Raw genomic sequence first — 18,558 nt, 5'->3', positions numbered from 1 at the left:
CATCTCTGTTCACATATCTGGGGTCCCATGGAGACCAATAGATCTGATTTTTGAATTGTAACCTGTCCTTCACTATAAAGGTGGGATCCAAAAGCACTGCATGAAACCTCGCTAGATGCAACTGTCAGCTGATGTCTTGCTGAAGAAACGCAGTAATTATGACGACAAAATTAATGCAACACCCATGTTTACTAAAGTATGCAACAAGTTTTCCTTGCGATATCTGCTGTCATTTATGGAAGCATAACAGCTCATTTTAGCAGACACTTCTTGCGAGCTTTTTGATGTTCATTTAGGCCGTTTTCATAATCTATAAATCTTGCAGATTTTTTTTAGTGCCACTGCAAATCAGCACCCTAACATTTGATATCAGATAGTGTTTATTAGCAATTACTGAATCTATTAATAAATGTAATTATGGCCAATTAATATATGTAATTATTTTCATATTAAAGGATTATTATTATTATAAACACTAATAACTGATTTGACCTCATCATTTTCGCTGTTCATGTTAAAAAACTGACACCATGTCTCAACCTGTAAAATTTCAGTCTTTTTTTAACATGATGGAAATTGGTGACATTTGGTATTTGACTATAATTCGGGAGCTAGTCTTTATCTGGTATTTTTTCTGAGGCAAGTCATGGTCTCATTTGTTGGACGATATGAACTGGAGCGATAGTTGGATTGTGTTTACTATTGTTGTTTTTTTTTACGTCAGGGCGAGGGTCAATCTGCCTAATCTGTCATAGCTTGGCATCTCCCAGCTGCCTCATATCTCTGTGGAGAATCCAGTGGTTGGACATAGTCCTCCATTTTAGTACACAATCTGCTCCTACAGTAAGATGGCTACTTCCTGTCGTAACCAGGAAGTTAGCTCTTGAGGTACATGCGCTGTCCATTTGCAGTCTTAGGCAGGGGGATCTCTTGACCAGCTCATGTAAAATGTACTTATATAAGAGTACACAAGCCCCGTAATAGAAAATGAAGCACCTCTCATACCTGTGTGTTCCTGTGAAACTAGTGATCTTGGACTTTTTTTAGCTTTCCACCTCCTTGAACACAAAATATCAGTAAGGCCTCCTGTACGTTTGCACCCTTTATAAGTGACGACATTTGGAACAAGCGCCACAGAATGGCAGCAAATCAGAACTCTAGTGCCTTTAGGCTTCAGTTCTTTGTGCCTCACGAGCCCTTGCACCCCATTTTGTATTAGGGTACTTGACTTATTCCCTCTGCAGTGGTGTCTAAAATGCAGATGCACAGTCAGTTGCTAAGTAACCTAACAGAATGTGGAGTTAATATGTGACAGGTTTTAAAGGGGAAAGGTGGCAACTCTAGATGCTGAAAAACAGATTTTTCTCACACCATGCCACCCCCCCCATCTGCCCAGGGGCTAAGTGTTGTCAGGGAAAAACTGCCTTCTCTGTTTCACCATTGAAGTTTACGCTTCAGAGGTTAGAAAATCAACTCAGGGGTCAAATGTGCCTGCAGCGACATGTGCCGTTTACTTAAGGGCCACAGAAGGCTTCATTATTCGGCACACACTGCCTGCCGCCTCCCCGCTTCCCCTTCACCATAGAAACTTCACAAAAAGGAATGTGGAAATAAAAAGAGACTCCTCTTTCAGTAGTTTGCTGATTTAAAGTGAATACATATTTTATGCAGTGATAATCAATTCCTGAACTTTGCTCCCTGGTTTATTCATACAAAGCTTTACATTAAAGCCTCAGAAAAGCATTGCTTCTCCCAGTTGCTCTTCATGAGACTGGGCTGCTGTGCATATGTGTCATAGTATACAAAAGGTTAGGTCTTTTTACTACTTTTTGGCTAAACAAAGATGCCTGGTGCTCACCGGTGGAGGTCCGGCCACCTCCCAATAGTACTGAAAAATTCCAGCGGCACACAGGACTAATGCAATTTATTGTGGTGCAACGTTTCGGGGCGGACCCATGCTTGACAAAAGGGGTCAGCCCTGAAACGTTGCACTGCACTCCGCAATAAACACTTAAGGTTTTGCATTAGTCCTGTGTGCCACTGGAATATTTTGTTTGCATATGTGTTATAGTGCCATGTCTAAATAAGAAAGAGGCATTATATGGTTATTAGAAGTCACTGAGGGGTTCTGTGACCTTATAAAGGCACAAGGCTGCAGGCTGAGTTATACAGGGAACTCTGAGTATCACTCATGTATTATAAGGGATAATGTACCCCCTACTGTAAATGATAAGGATATTAGAAGTCACTGAGGGGTTCTGTAACCATATAAAGCAGGGTTGCCCAACCTTTTGGCTTCCCTGGGCCACATTGGAAAAAGCAAAAATGTCTGGGGCCACACATGAAATACACAAACACTTTTGATTTGTAAAGGTAAAGAAAGTACACAGAAAAGAACTACAATACCAGTTGGATAACCAGATGGAGCTATACACTGGAATATGGGACACCTGGATATTAAATAGACTAATTATTATATTATTATGACGTTTCCTCGAGAACTGAACGTTTCAAGCTGGCCCGCATTCATATTCATCCTGGGCCGCAGGTTGGACACCCCTGATATAAAGACACAAGGCTGCAGGCTGAGTTATAGAGGGAACTCTGAGTATGACTCATGTATTATAAGGGATAATGTACCCCCTGCTGTAAATGATAAGGATATTAGAAGTCACTGAGGGGTTGTTCTGTGACCATATAAAGGCACAAGACTGCAGGCTGAGTTATACAGGGAACTCTGAGTATCACTCATGTATTATAAGGGATAATGTCCCCCCTGCTGTAAATGATAAGGATATTAGAAGTCACTGAGGGGTTGTTCTGTGACCATATAAAGGCACAAGACTGCAGGCTGAGTTATACAGGGAACTCTGAGTATCACACATGTATTATAAGGGATAATGTACCCCTACTGTAAATGATAAGGATATTGTAAGTCACTGAGGGGTTGCAGGCTGAGTTATACAGGGAACTTCGAGTATCACTCATGTATTTTAAGGTATAATGTACCTCCTACTGTAAATTATAAGGATGTTAGAAGTCACTAAGTTATCTAATGTGTATCCTGTGCTTGAATGGCTGCCCCCATGGCTACACAGCAACTTGTTTATATAAACTATAGTAGTACTTATCTGTTTTCTACTTTGTATCCTGTGCTTGAATGGCTGCCCCCATGGCTACACAGCAGCTTGTTTATATAAACGATAGTAGTACTTATCTGTTATCTACTGTGTATCCGGTGCTTGAATGGCTGCCCCCATGGCTACACAGCGGCTTGTTTATATATACTATAGTAGTACTTATCTGTTATCTACTGTGTATCCTGTGCTTGAATGGCTGCCCCCATGGCTACACAGCGGCTTGTTTATATAAACTATAGTAGTACTTATCTGTTATCTACTGTGTATCCTGTGCTTGAATGGCTGCCCCCATGGCTACACAGCAGCTTGTTTATATAAACTATAGTAGTACTTATCTGTTATCTACTGTGTATCCTGTGCTTGAATGGCTGCCCCCATGGCTACACAGCAGCTTGTTTACATAAACTATAGTAGTACTTATCTGTTATCTACGGTGTATCCTGTGCTTGAATGGCTGCCCCCATGGCTACATAGCAGCTTGTTTATATAAACTATAGTAGTGTTTTTGAAACAAATACACCAGTTGTACTAGTGAAGTGTAACGGTATATTATATTTTCATTACTTGAAAACACTTTCATTTTATGGTGTTACTGTTCCTTTAAAGGTAATGTTCAATCCATTGGGGGTGCCGAATGTTAAGGACCCCCCCTCACCCGAAGGCTTGTAATGATTTACCTGATTCCCCAGGCCAGAGCTCGTTAGTAGAAAACTGCACCAGCCCAGGGTACTTGCGAGCGAGCAATCCTCCTCCTTCCTTATTTCTTCACGTGGGTGCTCATATACGGTACAGCTAAAAGGTGGGCTTTAACCTTTTTGCTTTACTGCGCAAGTGTCGACTGCTGGAGAGTGGGAAGGGTATGGGTTCAGGGTCTGAGCCTGAAGGACCCCAACAGAGGGTTCATGTGATGAACTTAAATAAAAGGAGAACAGGATTTTGCAGAGAATCTGAGGTCAAGGAGGATTATTTTGGAGAATTGTCATTTAGCATTAGCAAACAGAAGATCATAGGAGATGTTAGTTAACACAATTTCAGGTCAATATAGGGGATGAAAACCAAAGTAAAATGTTAGGAGAGATAATATGGTAGATGGAAGGAGACAGATGTTCGAGAGGTTTTAATAAAGTAAGTGTAATTCCAAATAAGGTGAATTTGGTCCCAAACTGAGGCCAGTTGTGGAACATATAGAATTGATAACATAATAATAATATAATATACAGGTATAGGATCCCTTATCCGGAAACCCGATATCCAGAAAGCTCCGAATTACGGAATGGATGTCTCCCATAGACTCCATTTTATCCAAATAATCCAAATTTTTAAAAATGACTTCATTTTTCTCTGTAATAAAACCGTATCTTGTACTTAATCCCAACTAAGATATCATTAATCCTTATTGGAAGCAAAACCAGCCTATTGGGTTTGTTTAATGTTTAAATGAATTTCTAGTAGACTTAAGGCATGAAGACGCAAATTACGGAAAGATCCGTTATCTGGAAACCCCCAGGTCCCGAGCATTCTGGATAACAGGTCCCATACCTGTACTACTGATATTATAGTAGCGAGACTGTTACTGTACAAGTATGTGACCTGAATGCTCTGGAGCTGGGGTTTTCCAGATGACTGATCTTTCTGTAATCTGGATCTTTTTAGGTCTATTAGAAAATCATGTAAATGTTAAACTCAACAGACTGGTTTTGCTTCCAATAAGGATTAATTATATCTTAGTTGGGATCGAGTACAAGGCACTGTTATATTATTACAGAGAAAAAACGTGTTTAAAAATTTGGATTATTTGGATTAAAATTGGGTCTATTGGCAGCCTTTAAGTAATTTGGAGCTTTCTGGATAACGGATTTCCAGATAACTGATTCCATGCCTGTACAACAATATAATCATGTAAATATACAGTGTTTTGAGCTTAGCAGGGTCCTGAACAAGTGCTGTCCCATAATGGAGACCTTTCATCCAAAAACCTGAAGGCCTCTGGTCGCCTGCTACTGCAGCTAGGAGCTTTATGGGAGTGGTCAGCAGAACATGGCTGATACCAGTCTGTAAAACTGAGGGAGGCATGCACGTTTTGTAGCCCAGATCAGCTCTAAATAAATTTTGTTTCTTTATAGATACCAATGGAAATATTTTAATTTCAAATTATTTTACTGATAATTCTCTTTCTCGATATTTAAGTGCTTGGAGTGACTCCCTTAAAGGGTACCTGTTGGACGAAAATATTTTCCCCAACTGAAGGCAGTAGTTTTTTTTTTTTTTTTTTTAAATTTAAAAATTGCCCTCCGCCAGAGCTCGTACCGGGAGGGAGCTCCAGGTGCGAGCGACCATGTTCTGCAGAACGCATGCGCTTAATGAGCTTCTGACATCATGCGAATGTGCATAAAGAGTAATTTGCAGCATTTGCTCATTATTTGAATGCATGTGCCCCAGCATGGTCGCTCTAACCGCTAGCTCCCTCCCGGTGCGGCAGTCCTAGCACTGGCAAGGGGCAGTTTTTGCTATTACCCCAAACCGGAATGCGGGCTCTATTAGCCCACACCTTTGGTTGGGGAAAATATTTTCACCAAACAGGTGCCCTTAAAGCACATATTTAAATCTTCTATGTATAGTTAGTACCTCATATAACTATTTTCTAGGTCCTATAAAAAGCAAAGTTCCTATGACTACATTACTGGGCATTTCCAACATACACAGACTCTCACAGACTTATAATGTCAGAAGGGCGGAGGTTGTCACACAGTTATTTTAAGGGTATCGAATGGCTCTTTCTATGCAGTGCACTTTAGATAAATCAAGACATGGCATTTGGAAAGGATAGGCATATGTATCACTTACGACTTCTTGACAGGAGTTATGAGCTGGTTTTGTCTCATGCTGGCGGAAGCCATTTTTGTTTGCATTTCCAGGATTCTGTAATCAACTAGGGCCAGGTAAAGAAGCAAGTAGATTATCTAGAACTGCCACATGATGATTTGTTTTCCACACAGGGGTGAAACGTATTTTAGGTGAAATAATGTATAATATAGGCCGGGTTATTATAGCCGATGGGTAATTCCAGGTGAAGCACCTAAAAGCGATTGGCCGGCTGCCTTTTAGCTAATCGATTTGGACCATCTCTGACTTTTTTTCTATTAGCCATAACTGATAGTGTCATATAAGGGTAGTAAATTGCACATTCTCATGTCAACATACATGCAGGGTTGGACTGGGGGGCCCAGGACCCATGCCCCCCGCCGCACGTTTGCAGTTTTTAATGTGCGTGTTTTTTGGGGGTATTTTTTGCAGCGGAAGGAAGATTATCCAGGGTGCGCGTCTGGGCGGGCCCACAAGAGCCTGGGCCCACCGGGTTTATTCTCGGTGTCCCGCCGGGCCAGTCCGACCCTGCCTACATGGTTGCTAGTATTCTGACTTTTTAGGTTGGTTTTACAATCCCTTGCAGAGTGTGTTTGCACATTGCTCCTGTGTGTATTTTTACATGCCCTTTAATGCATATACCGTAACCAGATCCACACCTTGATGATACAACCTTTGCCACAGTGGGAGACTTTTTAAGAAATGAGGATGATGTAAGGTGAGGGCAGCGTCACATGGTGGAAGTAAATGCTATTGTCAGGCTTGACTGTCCGTAATGCCAAAAGCTGTAGGGCTGCCCCCTTATGAAACTCAGAGCCTTAGCTGGAGGCCCAGTCTGAGACTTATGTTAAAGGGATGGTTAACCTTTAATTTAACTTTCAGTATGTTATAGAATGGCCAATTCTAAGCAACTTTTTAATTGGCCTTCTTTTTCTGTTTTTATTGTTTTTTTTTAATTATTTGCCTTCTTCTGACTCTTTCCAGCTTTCAAATGACCCCATCTAAAAACAAATGCTGTGTAAAGCTACAAATGTATTGTTATTGCTACTTTTCATTGCTCTTCTTTCTAATCAGACCTCTCCTATTCATATTCCAGTCTCTTATTCAAATCAATGCATGGTTGCTAAGGTATTTTGAACCCTAGCAACCAGATTGCATAAAAAGCTACATAACTCAAAAACAGCAAATAACAAAAAATCAAAACCAATAGCAAGTTGGCTCAGAATATCCCTCTCTACATCATGCGAACAGTTAATTTAAAGGTGAACAATCCCTTTTAGGAAAGATTTAGGTAGGAAGCTTATTTTCTCTTATTTGTCTCCTAGATAATCTTGGAATTCATAACAATGTTTTCCAATGTGTTTGTAACCTTGTTCTGAGCTAAGGGGGGGGGGGGGCTTGCCAAATGGCAGGGATCTAAAACTGAATAAGTAAAACAACATTGCCCTAAGGTGATACTGTCATTTTTCCTTAAAGGCACACGCTTTAACAATTATTTTGTATTTGTCTGGTGGATATATTAAAGGACAACTAAAGCTCACTAGAAGCCTGTTCTCTGTTTTGTTTGCATGACCGCATACATGCCAGCACAGCATGTTATTATTAAGAGGAAGCCATTAGTCGGATGAAGCTGTACTGGGACCCTTAGTTAATCTGAGGGGCATATTGCCTGCTGGGTGCCAGAGGGTCAAGTGGGTTTAGACTTCCACCCCCAAACTGAAGAACTACAACATATTAACAACTGCTGCAGCATGAAACAGGAGGACTAGAGGCTTGTAATTAACATTATACCCCTTGATTTTCCCAAACTTGTGCGGGCCACGGGTCTGGCAGGTTTGGGCCAACCTCGCAACCCTCTCCGCAAGTGGCGGGCGGGTCCGAGTTGTGCCCGCCACCTTTCACTGCCGGTTTCCGACTTCCAGGTTCCGGTTTTATAGCCGCGCGTCTGCTTTCCCCGCCCATTTTGAGACATCGGTGGGGCGGGTCTATAAAAGTAACCCGGAAGTCAGGCACGGGTGGAGGGAGGGTGGGTGCAGGTCGGGAAAAACCTAACCCACATATCACTAGGGGCCTGTCCCTTGATGCCCTTAGCTGAAGTCTAAAATCCTTTAGGGTGGTAACTCGAAAACTGCATCTGCCGCCTCCCGCTGACTCCACTCCTCCAATACAGTTCTGGGGCCTGTTATCCAGAATGCTCTGGAACTGGGGTTTTCCAGATTAGGGGTCTTTAAGTAATTTGGATTTTCATACCTTAAGTCTGCTAGAAAATCATGAATGCATTAATTAAACCCAATAGGTTGTTTTTGCTTCCAATAAGGATTAATTATGTCTTGGTTTGGATCAAGTACAAGGTACTGTTTTATTATTACAGAGAAAAATGTATATCTATGGGAGGGTTCCCGTAATTCTGAGCTTTGTGGATCATGGGTTTTACTGATAACGGATCCTATACCGGTACTGCCATGCTTCGTATTTTTTTTATTTTTAATAGTAGTGCTAATTATGAGCCATATAACAATAATACAGAGGTACACTCCCGAATAAACACTGAATTAGCCCATGGACAAGACACAGCCTTTCCATCTTTCCGGGTCCTGTTTGCTAGTAAACAGACACGGCATAGAACAAAAGAAATCCTATAGACGTGTCGTAGAATCTTCAATTGTGCAGCACTATAGATTCTATATTCCCATTAAGCGTTAAAATCATAACCGCATATACTTAGGGCAGATCAGTCACATTCATGTGGGCCCTAATTCATAAAGGGCCCGGCCGTAACCTCCCAATTTACACCAGAACACATTCCTGTGATGACAAGATCATATGTGCAACACATGCATAGTAATATTGCTGTAATGCTTTCCATTTTGTGTGGCTCTGGTTTGTGAAAATGTGAACAGCTTGGACATGTACACTTGGGTGTTAGTGTATGTTTATTCAATACTTTATATGATAACTTGTTACCAGAAAAAAATCTTTCCCTCAAAATTCACATGGAGGGGGTTATTTTTCAATGAGCCTATGAGTAAGTGCCCACCCTTGGCACAAAACGCGTTGAATATGTCCTAATAAAGATTTTTCTAGTTTTTAGATATCATCTGGGCTCCTTTTTCAACTAACAGTAAGTCTATCCCGTTTTAGTTTTTTTGTTTGATTTCACTTAATTATATGGCCCTTGGACTGGGGGTCTTTTTAGGATTAGACTACTGCGAATGATTTTGATCTTATGGAATAAGATTTTTTGGAATTCACATTGATCTCTGGACTATACTATTAGTAGAGGCACACACCTCGGCTATATAGTTAATTTGGTTATTTATCAATGTCGAGTATTTGAGGTTTTTTTCTACCTCGAATAAACTCGAATGTTTGCTTATTTATGAAAAAAACTTGGATAAATGCAATCGGTGGTAAAAATCAAACACTCAATTGATTATGAGCGAAAAAAAACTCAAATTGATCAAGTTTTCAAGCACAAACCACCTAACCCCCAGAAAATCATGAAGCTAAAAATGTCTTCATATGGTTCAAGGGACCTCTGTCATTGACTTCTACATGACCTTGACAGGTTTTAGCTGGAGTATTTTTGAGTTTGGGCTTTCTGCAGCTTCGGGGCATAATAAATCTAAAAAAAAAAATTGTGTTTTTTATCATTCTGAGAAATTTGAGTTTTTAGTGAAACTACCCTAGAAAAACTTGAATTTTTGGGGGAAAACACAACTCGACCTAATAAATAACCCACTTAGTGTCATCTAAACCAGGCTGGGTCTGCTGTAAAGTCCTATAGACATTCACTATTTAGTGGGCTTATTGGGGCTGTTGGGCCTCTGCGTAATTAAAATGCCAGGGCCTATTTTGAATTCTAGTTGATCTAGACCAGGGATCCCCAACCTTTTGAACCCGTGAGCAACATTCAGAAGTAAAAGGAGTTGGGGAGCAACAACAGCATGAAAAATGTTCTTGGGGTGGCCAAATAAGTGCTGTGATTGGCCATTTGGTAGCCTCTATGTGGATTGTCAACCTACATTGAGGCTCTGTTTGGCTTTGCACCTGGTTTTTATATAACCAGAACTTGCCTCCAAGCCTGGAATTCAAAAATAAGCTTCTGCTTTGAGGCCACTGTTAGTAACAAACAAGGGGTTGGAGAGCAACATGTTACTCACAAGCTACTGGTTGGGGATCACTGATCTAGACCATGGTTCCGAGACCATTTGCAGTGACTCTAACCCATTTTTGGTTTTACCTCTATTATTCTCTCTAACTTGAAGTTTAAAAATTCTCTCCAGTTGCCGGAGTTAGTGAGGAAAAAAGAATGCCCTTTGATTTGCACAACTTGATTTTTGTAGTCGTTTAATATTCGTAGTACTTTTTTTTCAGTATGGACCCTCTCTTGTACGTCTTCTAGTCTATCATTCAAACCGTGTTGACCACAGCAGCTAGTATAAATACAAATGGTGGAAAGGCTGAGAGGCTCATTTATATTATTTTACTACGCTGCTGCAAAGGCTACATATTGCATTTTTGCTCTGTGGAGAAAACCCCTCCATTCCACCCTCTGTTCAATAAATACTGACATGCATATAGTATCAGCCTGTCAGTGGTCACATGTGGGCACATTTTTCTTCCATAGCAAGAATTTGATTTAGTCAGAGTGTTAAATATGGCTACTTTCTTTGTTATTGACATCAGTGGTTTTTCTGTATATGCTTTTGCTTTTATACTTACGTTGCCCCTTTGATAAATGATTTACTTCCCCTGCGTTGTCTCTTTGTGGCACATCAGTATTGCAGGGGCCATGAGTTCAGTGGCTGTGGTTGAATCTCAGTTTTAAAGGGGTTATTTAGGGTGTGTTATTCACAAAGGTGGAATTGGAGGGAAGAAAGGACGATTAATAGTGCCAAATGATGTGTTTTTGTATACATTATTGCATATACATTGGTGCATAAATATACGTATCTGTAAATATATATTTTATAGCTTTTGCCTTGAAGCACCATTTTGTGAGGCTCTTTTTTTTCCCCTCACACAACAGGAAAAGATGCAGGTTCTAACTTCAACAGGATGAAGTGTGGAAGTATAGGACTCGCCTCTGCTCATTGATTGGAAGATGTAATCTAGCATGTATGAGCGCATTGGTTTGTGTGAGAGCAGTGCCTCATACCAGCCAATGTGAAGTAAAGGGCGGGTCAGGTGTGCTTGGGGCAAAATCCCCACAAGGTTTGTGGGTCACAGGTAGGGTTGCCAACTTTTCTAGAAAAAAATACCGGCCTTCCTATATATTTATCTTTTTTCCCTATTAATAACATTGGGATCACTGACCTTCCTATATATTTATCTTTTTTCCCTATTAATAACATTGGGATCACTGATCTACCTATATATTTATCTTAATTCCCTATTAATAACATTGGGATCACTGACCTTCCTATATATTTATCTTTTTTCCCTATTAATAACATTGGGATCACTGATCTACCTATATATTTATCTTTATTCCCTATTAATAACATTGGGATCACTGACCTTCCTATATATTTATCTTTATTCCCTATTAATAACATTGGGATCACTGACCTTCCTATATATTTATCTTTATTCCCTATTAATAACATTGGGATCACTGACCTTCCTATATATGTATCTTTATTCCCTATTAATAACATTGGGATCACTGACCTTCCTATATATTTATCTTTATTCCCTATTAATAACATTGGGATCAACCAGGCAGTTTTCTAGGGATGCACAGAATCCACTATTTTGGATTCGGCCGAACCCCCGAATCCTTCGCAAAAGATTCGGCCGAATACCGAACTAAATCCAAATGCTAATTTGAATATGCAAATTAGGGATAGGAAGGAGAAAACTTTTGCGAAGGAGAAAACTTTTGCGAAGGAAAAACGACGGCACGTGTTTTTTACTTCATTGTTTTGGGACTTTTTTACTTCCTTGTTTTGGGACAAGCGGGTCAATTTTTGGTCCATTGATGTAAAGAATTAATTAATACTAATAGTTTTTTATATAGGTGCTGTTTTATATGATGTATTTTTATAGAGTCGCTGCAGTAAGCCGGTGAGGAAAACAAAACATATTCCACCTAAACTCACATTTATGGCCAACTCCACCTTTGTGAATAACCCTTTCCTTTATACTGTATGTGTGCAGCTTTAAACAATTGCATGGACTCTGCCTGGGAGGCAGCCTGGGGCCCTGTCCGTGGCGACGCTGAGTGTTGTAGTTCAGTAACATCTGGTTGCCATTCCTCTGTCCAAATGCTAATAGAGAGGTAGACTTCTTCCAGAAGTGCCTGGGAGTCTTTAACTCATCATCATTCATAGCTATTAGACTGCAGGGTTTACATTAGGGCTGTAGAACCACCCCTTTATTGGACACACATGAAATCAGAATGCACAATGGCATGGGAACAGGTTGGCTCATTCCTACAATCTTCCCCCTTTATGGCTCTTTGTCCCAGTGTCTGTCAGGACGGAATGGTTCTGTGCTGTTAAAGGAGAAACAAACCCTTAATAAAAAAAAACCCTACCCTACATAGACCACCTCCCTCCTCCCCCCCAGCCTAGCTGCTACCCCGGGCAAATACCCCTAACTCTTTACTTACCCATCCGTGCAGATTCTGTCCAGTGGAGTTGATGGCAGCCATCATCTTCTCTTCAGCGCATGCGCAGTTGGAGCAATTTTATGTTTCGCGATATCTACGCATGCACCGAAACTCACGAAGATTACCAAAGATGGCTGCCGTGAACTCAGCTGGACAGAATCTGCATGGAGGGGTAAGTAAAGAGTTAGGGGTATTTGCCCAGGGTACCAGCTAGGTTGAGGGAAAGGAGGGACTATGTAGGGTAGGGGGGTAAGTTTTTTTTATTAAGGGGTTGTTTCACCTTTAAAGGGGTTCGTCAACATGTCAAATGTTAGGCACCACCAAGTAATTATTTACTTACCTGAAACCCCGAACTGGTGCTCCTATCAGCAGAAAACTGTACCGGCCCAGGGTTATTCCAGCAAGCACCACAGAGCGATCCTCTTCTGTCTTTTTCTTTCTTCAAATTTCCCGAGTCAGACGCATGCGCGGTTGAACGAGATAGCTGACTCTGCTGCGCATGTGCAGCCGCGCGAAGAAAGAGGAAGCAGGAAGAGGATCGCTCCGTGGTGCTCACTGGTATAACCCCGGGCCGGTGACGTTTTCTGCTGATAGGAGCACCAGCCCGGGGTTTCAGGTAAATAAATACAATCAATTGGGGGTGCCTAACATTTGGCACCCCAAGTGCAAGAAGACTATCCTTCTCCTTTAAGTATGATGCATTTTTGCAGTTGGTTTTCATTTTTTATTATTTGAGGGTTTTGAGTTCTTTAGCTTTTTATTCAGCAGCTCTCCAGTTTGCCATTTCAGCAGTCTGGTTGCTAGAGTCCAAATTCCCCTAGCAACCATGCACTGATAGGAATAAGAGACTGGAATATGAACAGGAGAGGCCTAAATAGAAAGAAGAGTAATGAAAAATAGCAATAACAATACATTTGTAGCCTTGCGGTGCATTTGTTTTAGATAAAATGTGGCCAGAAGAAGAAGGCAAGTAATTCAAAAACTATAAAAACATGATAATGAAGACCAAATGAAAAGTTGCTTGGAATCGGCCATTCTATAACATACTAAAAGCAAACTTAAAGGTTAGATACCTCTTTAAATTAACTTTTAGTAGGATGTGGAGCAGCAATTCCGAACCTCTTTTGCGCCACAGACTAGTTTCAAGCAAGACCATTTTTACGAGGGGGGGGGGTGTAGATGCATGGGTGTATTTCAGGCTTACCTAAAAAAGCTTCCTGGGCTTCTCACAGCTGTTGTCATGGCAATCAGGAGCTGGGATTGCAGGTAATTAAGGCCTTTTTCGTTGTTTTTGCAGCTATTATATACTGCAGCTAGGACCAGAGGTGGCCCAGTTTGGCACAGCTCGTGGCCCGCCACTGATCCATAGCCCGGTGGTTGGGGACCACTGATGTAGAGAGTGATATTCTGAGACAATTTGCAATTGGCTTTAATTTTTTATTATTTGTGGTTTTTGAGTTTAAAATTTCAGATATCTGGTTGGTAGGGTCCAAATTTCCCTAGCAACCCTGCATTGATTTGAATAAGAGACTGGAATATGAATATGAGAGGCCTGAATAGAAAGATGAGGAATAAAAAGTAGCAATAACAATACAATTCTAGCCTCGACAAGCATTTGTTTAGATGTAGTCAGTGACAATGAAGACCAAAAGAAAGGTTGCTTATAATGAGCCATTCTATATTTTTTTGTGTAGTTTTTCTAAATGACACTGTTTACACTGCAAATAATTCACTCTACAATATAAAATTTCATTCCTGAACCAGCAAGTCTATTTATTTATTTGTAATATTGGTGTGTAGGTGCATCTCAGGTCATTTTGCCTGGTCATGTGCTTTCAGAAAGAGCCAGCACTTTAGGATGGAACTGCTTTCTGGCAGGCTGTTGTTTCTCCTAATCAATGTAACTGAATGTGTCTCAGTGGGACCTAGATTTTACTATTGAGTGTTGTTCTTAGATCTACCAGGCAGCTGTTATCTTGTGTTAGGGAGCTGCTATCTGGTTACCTTCCCATTGTTCTGTTGTTAGGCTGCTGGGGGGAAAGGGAGGGGCTGATATCACTCCAATTTGCAGTACAGCAGTAAAGATTGACTGAAGTTTATCAGAGCACAAGTCACATGACTGGGGGCAGCTGGGAAACTGACAATATGTCTAGCCCCATGTCAGATTTTAAAATTAAATATAAAAAATCTGTTTGCTCTTTTGATAAACATATTTCAGCGCAGAATTCTGCTGGAGCAGCACTATTAACTGATGCATTTTGATTCATTCCTGAACCAGCAAGTGTATTTTTTTAAGTTATAATATTGGTGTGTAGGAGCATCTCAGGTCATTTTGCCTGGTCATGTGCTTTCAGAAAGAGCCAGCACTTTAGGATGGAACTGCTTTCTGGCAGGCTGTTGTTTCTCCTAATCAATGTAACTGAATGTGTCTCAGTGGGACCTGGATTTTACTATTGAGTGCTGTTCTTAGATCTACCAGGCAGCTGTTATCTTGTGTTAGGGAGCTGCTTTCTGGTTACCTTCCCATTGTTCTGTTGTTAGGTTGCTGGGGGGGAAAGGGAGGGGCAGTAAAGAGTAACTGAAGTTTATTAGAGCACAAGTCACATGAGGGGGAAGCTGGGAAACTGACAATATGTCTAGCCCCATGTCAGATTTTAAAATTAAATATATTTGTTTGCTCTTTTGACTTTTTTGAGAAACATATTTCAGTGCAGAATTCTGCTGGAGCAGCATGTGTTTTGAGAAAAATTTTTTTTTTCCCATGACAGTATCCCTTTAAAGGTGATCCACCCCTTTAAATGTCCCAGGAGCATGTAAAAGTCTGAGTACAGTTTATAACAGCTGCAGTGCCTCAGGCTGGACAGGCTTGGTTCTGTGGGGTCTGTCAAAGGCACAGGATTGCAAGCAACAGGCATCACACCATCGTAGAAACAAGGATATCACTTTAAGAGAGGCTTATGGGAGGTGCAGGCTGAGAGAGCAGCTCGCTGTGTTGTGCAACAGACTGAAACCTTATATCAACCCTCAGCTGTCTGCCAGGGAAAGAGGTATCAGTCTGGTCACTCCTCCTACTCTGGTGCCCAGGTGTCTCTTTCCCTGCAGAATTCGGGGGCCTAAAGAAACCACAAACCAATCAGAGGGAGGCAAGGGAACCTTTGTTACTGAGCTGGCACACGGCAGGCAATGTGACTGCAGTTAAAGGAACAGGAACCATTATTAAAACTGCAGGGTGTAAAGCATGCTGGGAACGTCATAGCATTCTTACCAATGCCCGATTCCCCAGGAACAGTCCTTTGTTTCGGTATTGTTACAGACTAGTCTCACTCTAGTCTCACTCTGCTGAAATGGTGCCAACAATAGAAGAACATGCACGTTATAGATTTGCCAGATTACTTCAGCTACAGGACCTCTTATCCAGAATGCTCGGAAATGGATCTGGATAATGGATCGTTCCGTAATTTGGATCTCCATAACTTAAGTCTACTGAAAAATCATGTAAACATTAAATAAAGCCAATAGGCTGGTTAATTATATCTTTGGCATCAAGTACAAGCTACTGTTTTATTATATTAAGGGATGCACCGAATCCACTATTTTGGTTTCGGCCTAACCCCCGAATCCTTCACGAAAGATTCGGCCAAATACCAAACTGAATCGGAATCCTAATTTGCATATGCAAATTAGGGGTGGGAAGGGGAAAACATTTTTTACTTCCTTGTTTTGTGACAAAAAGTCGTGCAATTTCCCTCACCACCCCTAATTTGCATATGCAAATTAGGATTCGGATTCAGCCGAATCCTGCTGAAAAAGGCCGAATCCTGAACCGAATCCTGGATTCGGTGCATCCCTAATTATATTACAGAGAAAAAGTGAATCTTTTTTTAAAAATTTGGATTATTTGATTATAATGGAGTCTATGGGAGATGTTCATTCTGTAATTCTGAACTTTCTGGATAATGGGTTTCCTGATAACAAATCCTATACCTATATTTTAATGGACAGATTAACCTCACATCCTGCATGGCTAATGAGCATTAAACACATGCTGCAAACTGTGCCGGTTTCTGGGCCGCCGTGTAATTTAAGATTACTTCCACAGCATGGAAATGCAAGTGTTAATTGATCTCCGTCTGCCCTGGGCACCCACGGGAATATTCGGCACTGAACACAGAAAAAAATAGAACAAGGCTAATTTTGATTGTGTTCAGCCATTGATATCCTCTCCCATGAGTCCAGAGGCACAGGGCACGCCAATGGGCGTATTCCCTCAATGTAAAAGGGGCCCCTCATGCCAAAACTAGAAATGCACCAATGTGTCTCCTGAAAATCTGCAACAAAATCAATTGTGTAGAAACTGCTCTGAACGTATTTATATTCAAAGGTGGATTTACTTAAAAATGATCACTTTTGTCCTTGCATTTCTCTCATGGCAGCAGTTCTGCCCTGCTTTATGGCAGCTGAGATTCTAGCTAACTGGGACACTAGTCGCCTCTTCTTCTGGTGATTAATCTCGTTTAATCTCGACTTCGGAAAAGGAAGTGATCCAAGTGCCATCACAACAGTGATTTCGATTCTAGCCTTCAAGAAGGCTTTTCGGGGAAATTAGTCACTCGAAGAAGAGGCGATTAGTCGCCCGGCAACTAAATCTAACCTAATCTTCCCTAACAGAGCATTCTGTCCAAGTAGCTGCACAGATCCTATCTGATCCCCATGTTTTGTAAAAGTTTTTAAATTTTAATAAAAATCCCTTTCTGATCCCCATTGTAAGCAGCAGTCCTGTCCTGCTTTATGGCAGCTGAGATTCTAGCTATCTGTATAACAGAACATTCTGTCCCAGTGGCTGCACAGATCCTATCTGATCCCCATTGTAAGCAACAGTCCTGTCCTGCTTTATGGCAGCTGAGATTCTAGCTATCTGTATAACAGAACATTCTGTCCCAGTGGCTGCACAGATCCTATCTGATCCCCATTGTAAGCAGCATTCCTGTCCTGCTTTATGGCAGCTGAGATTCTAGCTATCTGTATAACAGAACATTCTGTCCCAGTGGCTGCACAGATCCTATCTGATCCCCATTGTAAGCAGCAGTCCTGTCCTGCTTTATGTATTTGAGACAGAGGTTTGACTGCATCAAAGTGTAAATAAACAAATTGATTCCATATAGTTCTTGTTGGCTGTACCCATGAGTGAGCAGATCTGCATTTAAGGACAGGTATGTTCATTGCTCTACTGCAACAAGCTACATTTGTTTCCGCTTGACACATGTTTAAAGCGTATTAACAGAAAGAAGTGACCAAAATGCCCGTGTGCTATAATAAAACATATAAACAAAATGTTTCAGTTTTGTGCATTTCAGTAGATGTATATTCAGACTCCTAAACTTATTAAAACTCAATATATTTTGTAATGGCTGCAGCACCGAAAGACCATTTTGTAAGAAGGGAAATCTGGGAGTGAGCGAATCCCCTTTAGGACGCCAATAAATAATTCCTGAATGTCTCTGTTCTCCCATAGGATTCCTGTGACTGGATATTTCAGAGCTGGGACCCCCCCCCCCCCACTCAGCCAGTGCAAGTGAGGGATAGTGGGGGAGTTTATGTTCTCAGATGCCTGCAGGGGAAATGGGGCCTCTGCTCCCTGCAATATGAAAACTCGTCAGAACAAAGACTCAGTGAGTGGACTGGATTATTTGCTGTACTGAAATGTAAAAAAATATGTTTGCTTCCTGTAATAAGCTAAATAAATGCTGCCTATTTGTCTAGTGAATGCAATATGTAAATATATTTATAATTTTCTGTGTGTGATTGCTCTGATTACTGTTCTACACAAACCTCACCTTTTTCCATGTTGAAGTGATAGCTTCGCTAGGAGGGTGTACATATTCTCTGCAGTGGGATTGAAAGAAGAACTAAAGCCTAACTAAAGAAGTAGGTAGAAAT

The 18,558-nt window shown here is 41.0% G+C and overlaps 1 protein-coding gene across 1 annotated transcript in view; it reads left to right on the top strand.

Annotated features, from left to right (window-relative positions):
• Positions 1 to 18,558, top strand: part of atn1.L (atrophin 1 L homeolog) — a 36,844-nt gene that overhangs the window by 3,902 nt on the left and 14,384 nt on the right. Inside the window, exon 2 of the mRNA XM_018225030.2 lies at positions 18,134 to 18,290. Within this exon, the coding sequence (XP_018080519.2) occupies positions 18,216 to 18,290 (75 nt within the window). The 5' untranslated portion in view covers positions 18,134 to 18,215. The remainder of the gene's footprint in view (positions 1 to 18,133; positions 18,291 to 18,558) is intronic.

Source organism: Xenopus laevis, chromosome 7L (genome assembly GCF_017654675.1).
Source record: "Xenopus laevis strain J_2021 chromosome 7L, Xenopus_laevis_v10.1, whole genome shotgun sequence".
In the NCBI taxonomy this organism is placed as follows: domain Eukaryota; kingdom Metazoa; phylum Chordata; class Amphibia; order Anura; family Pipidae; genus Xenopus; species Xenopus laevis.
This window is presented reverse-complemented; position numbering and strand designations above follow the sequence as displayed.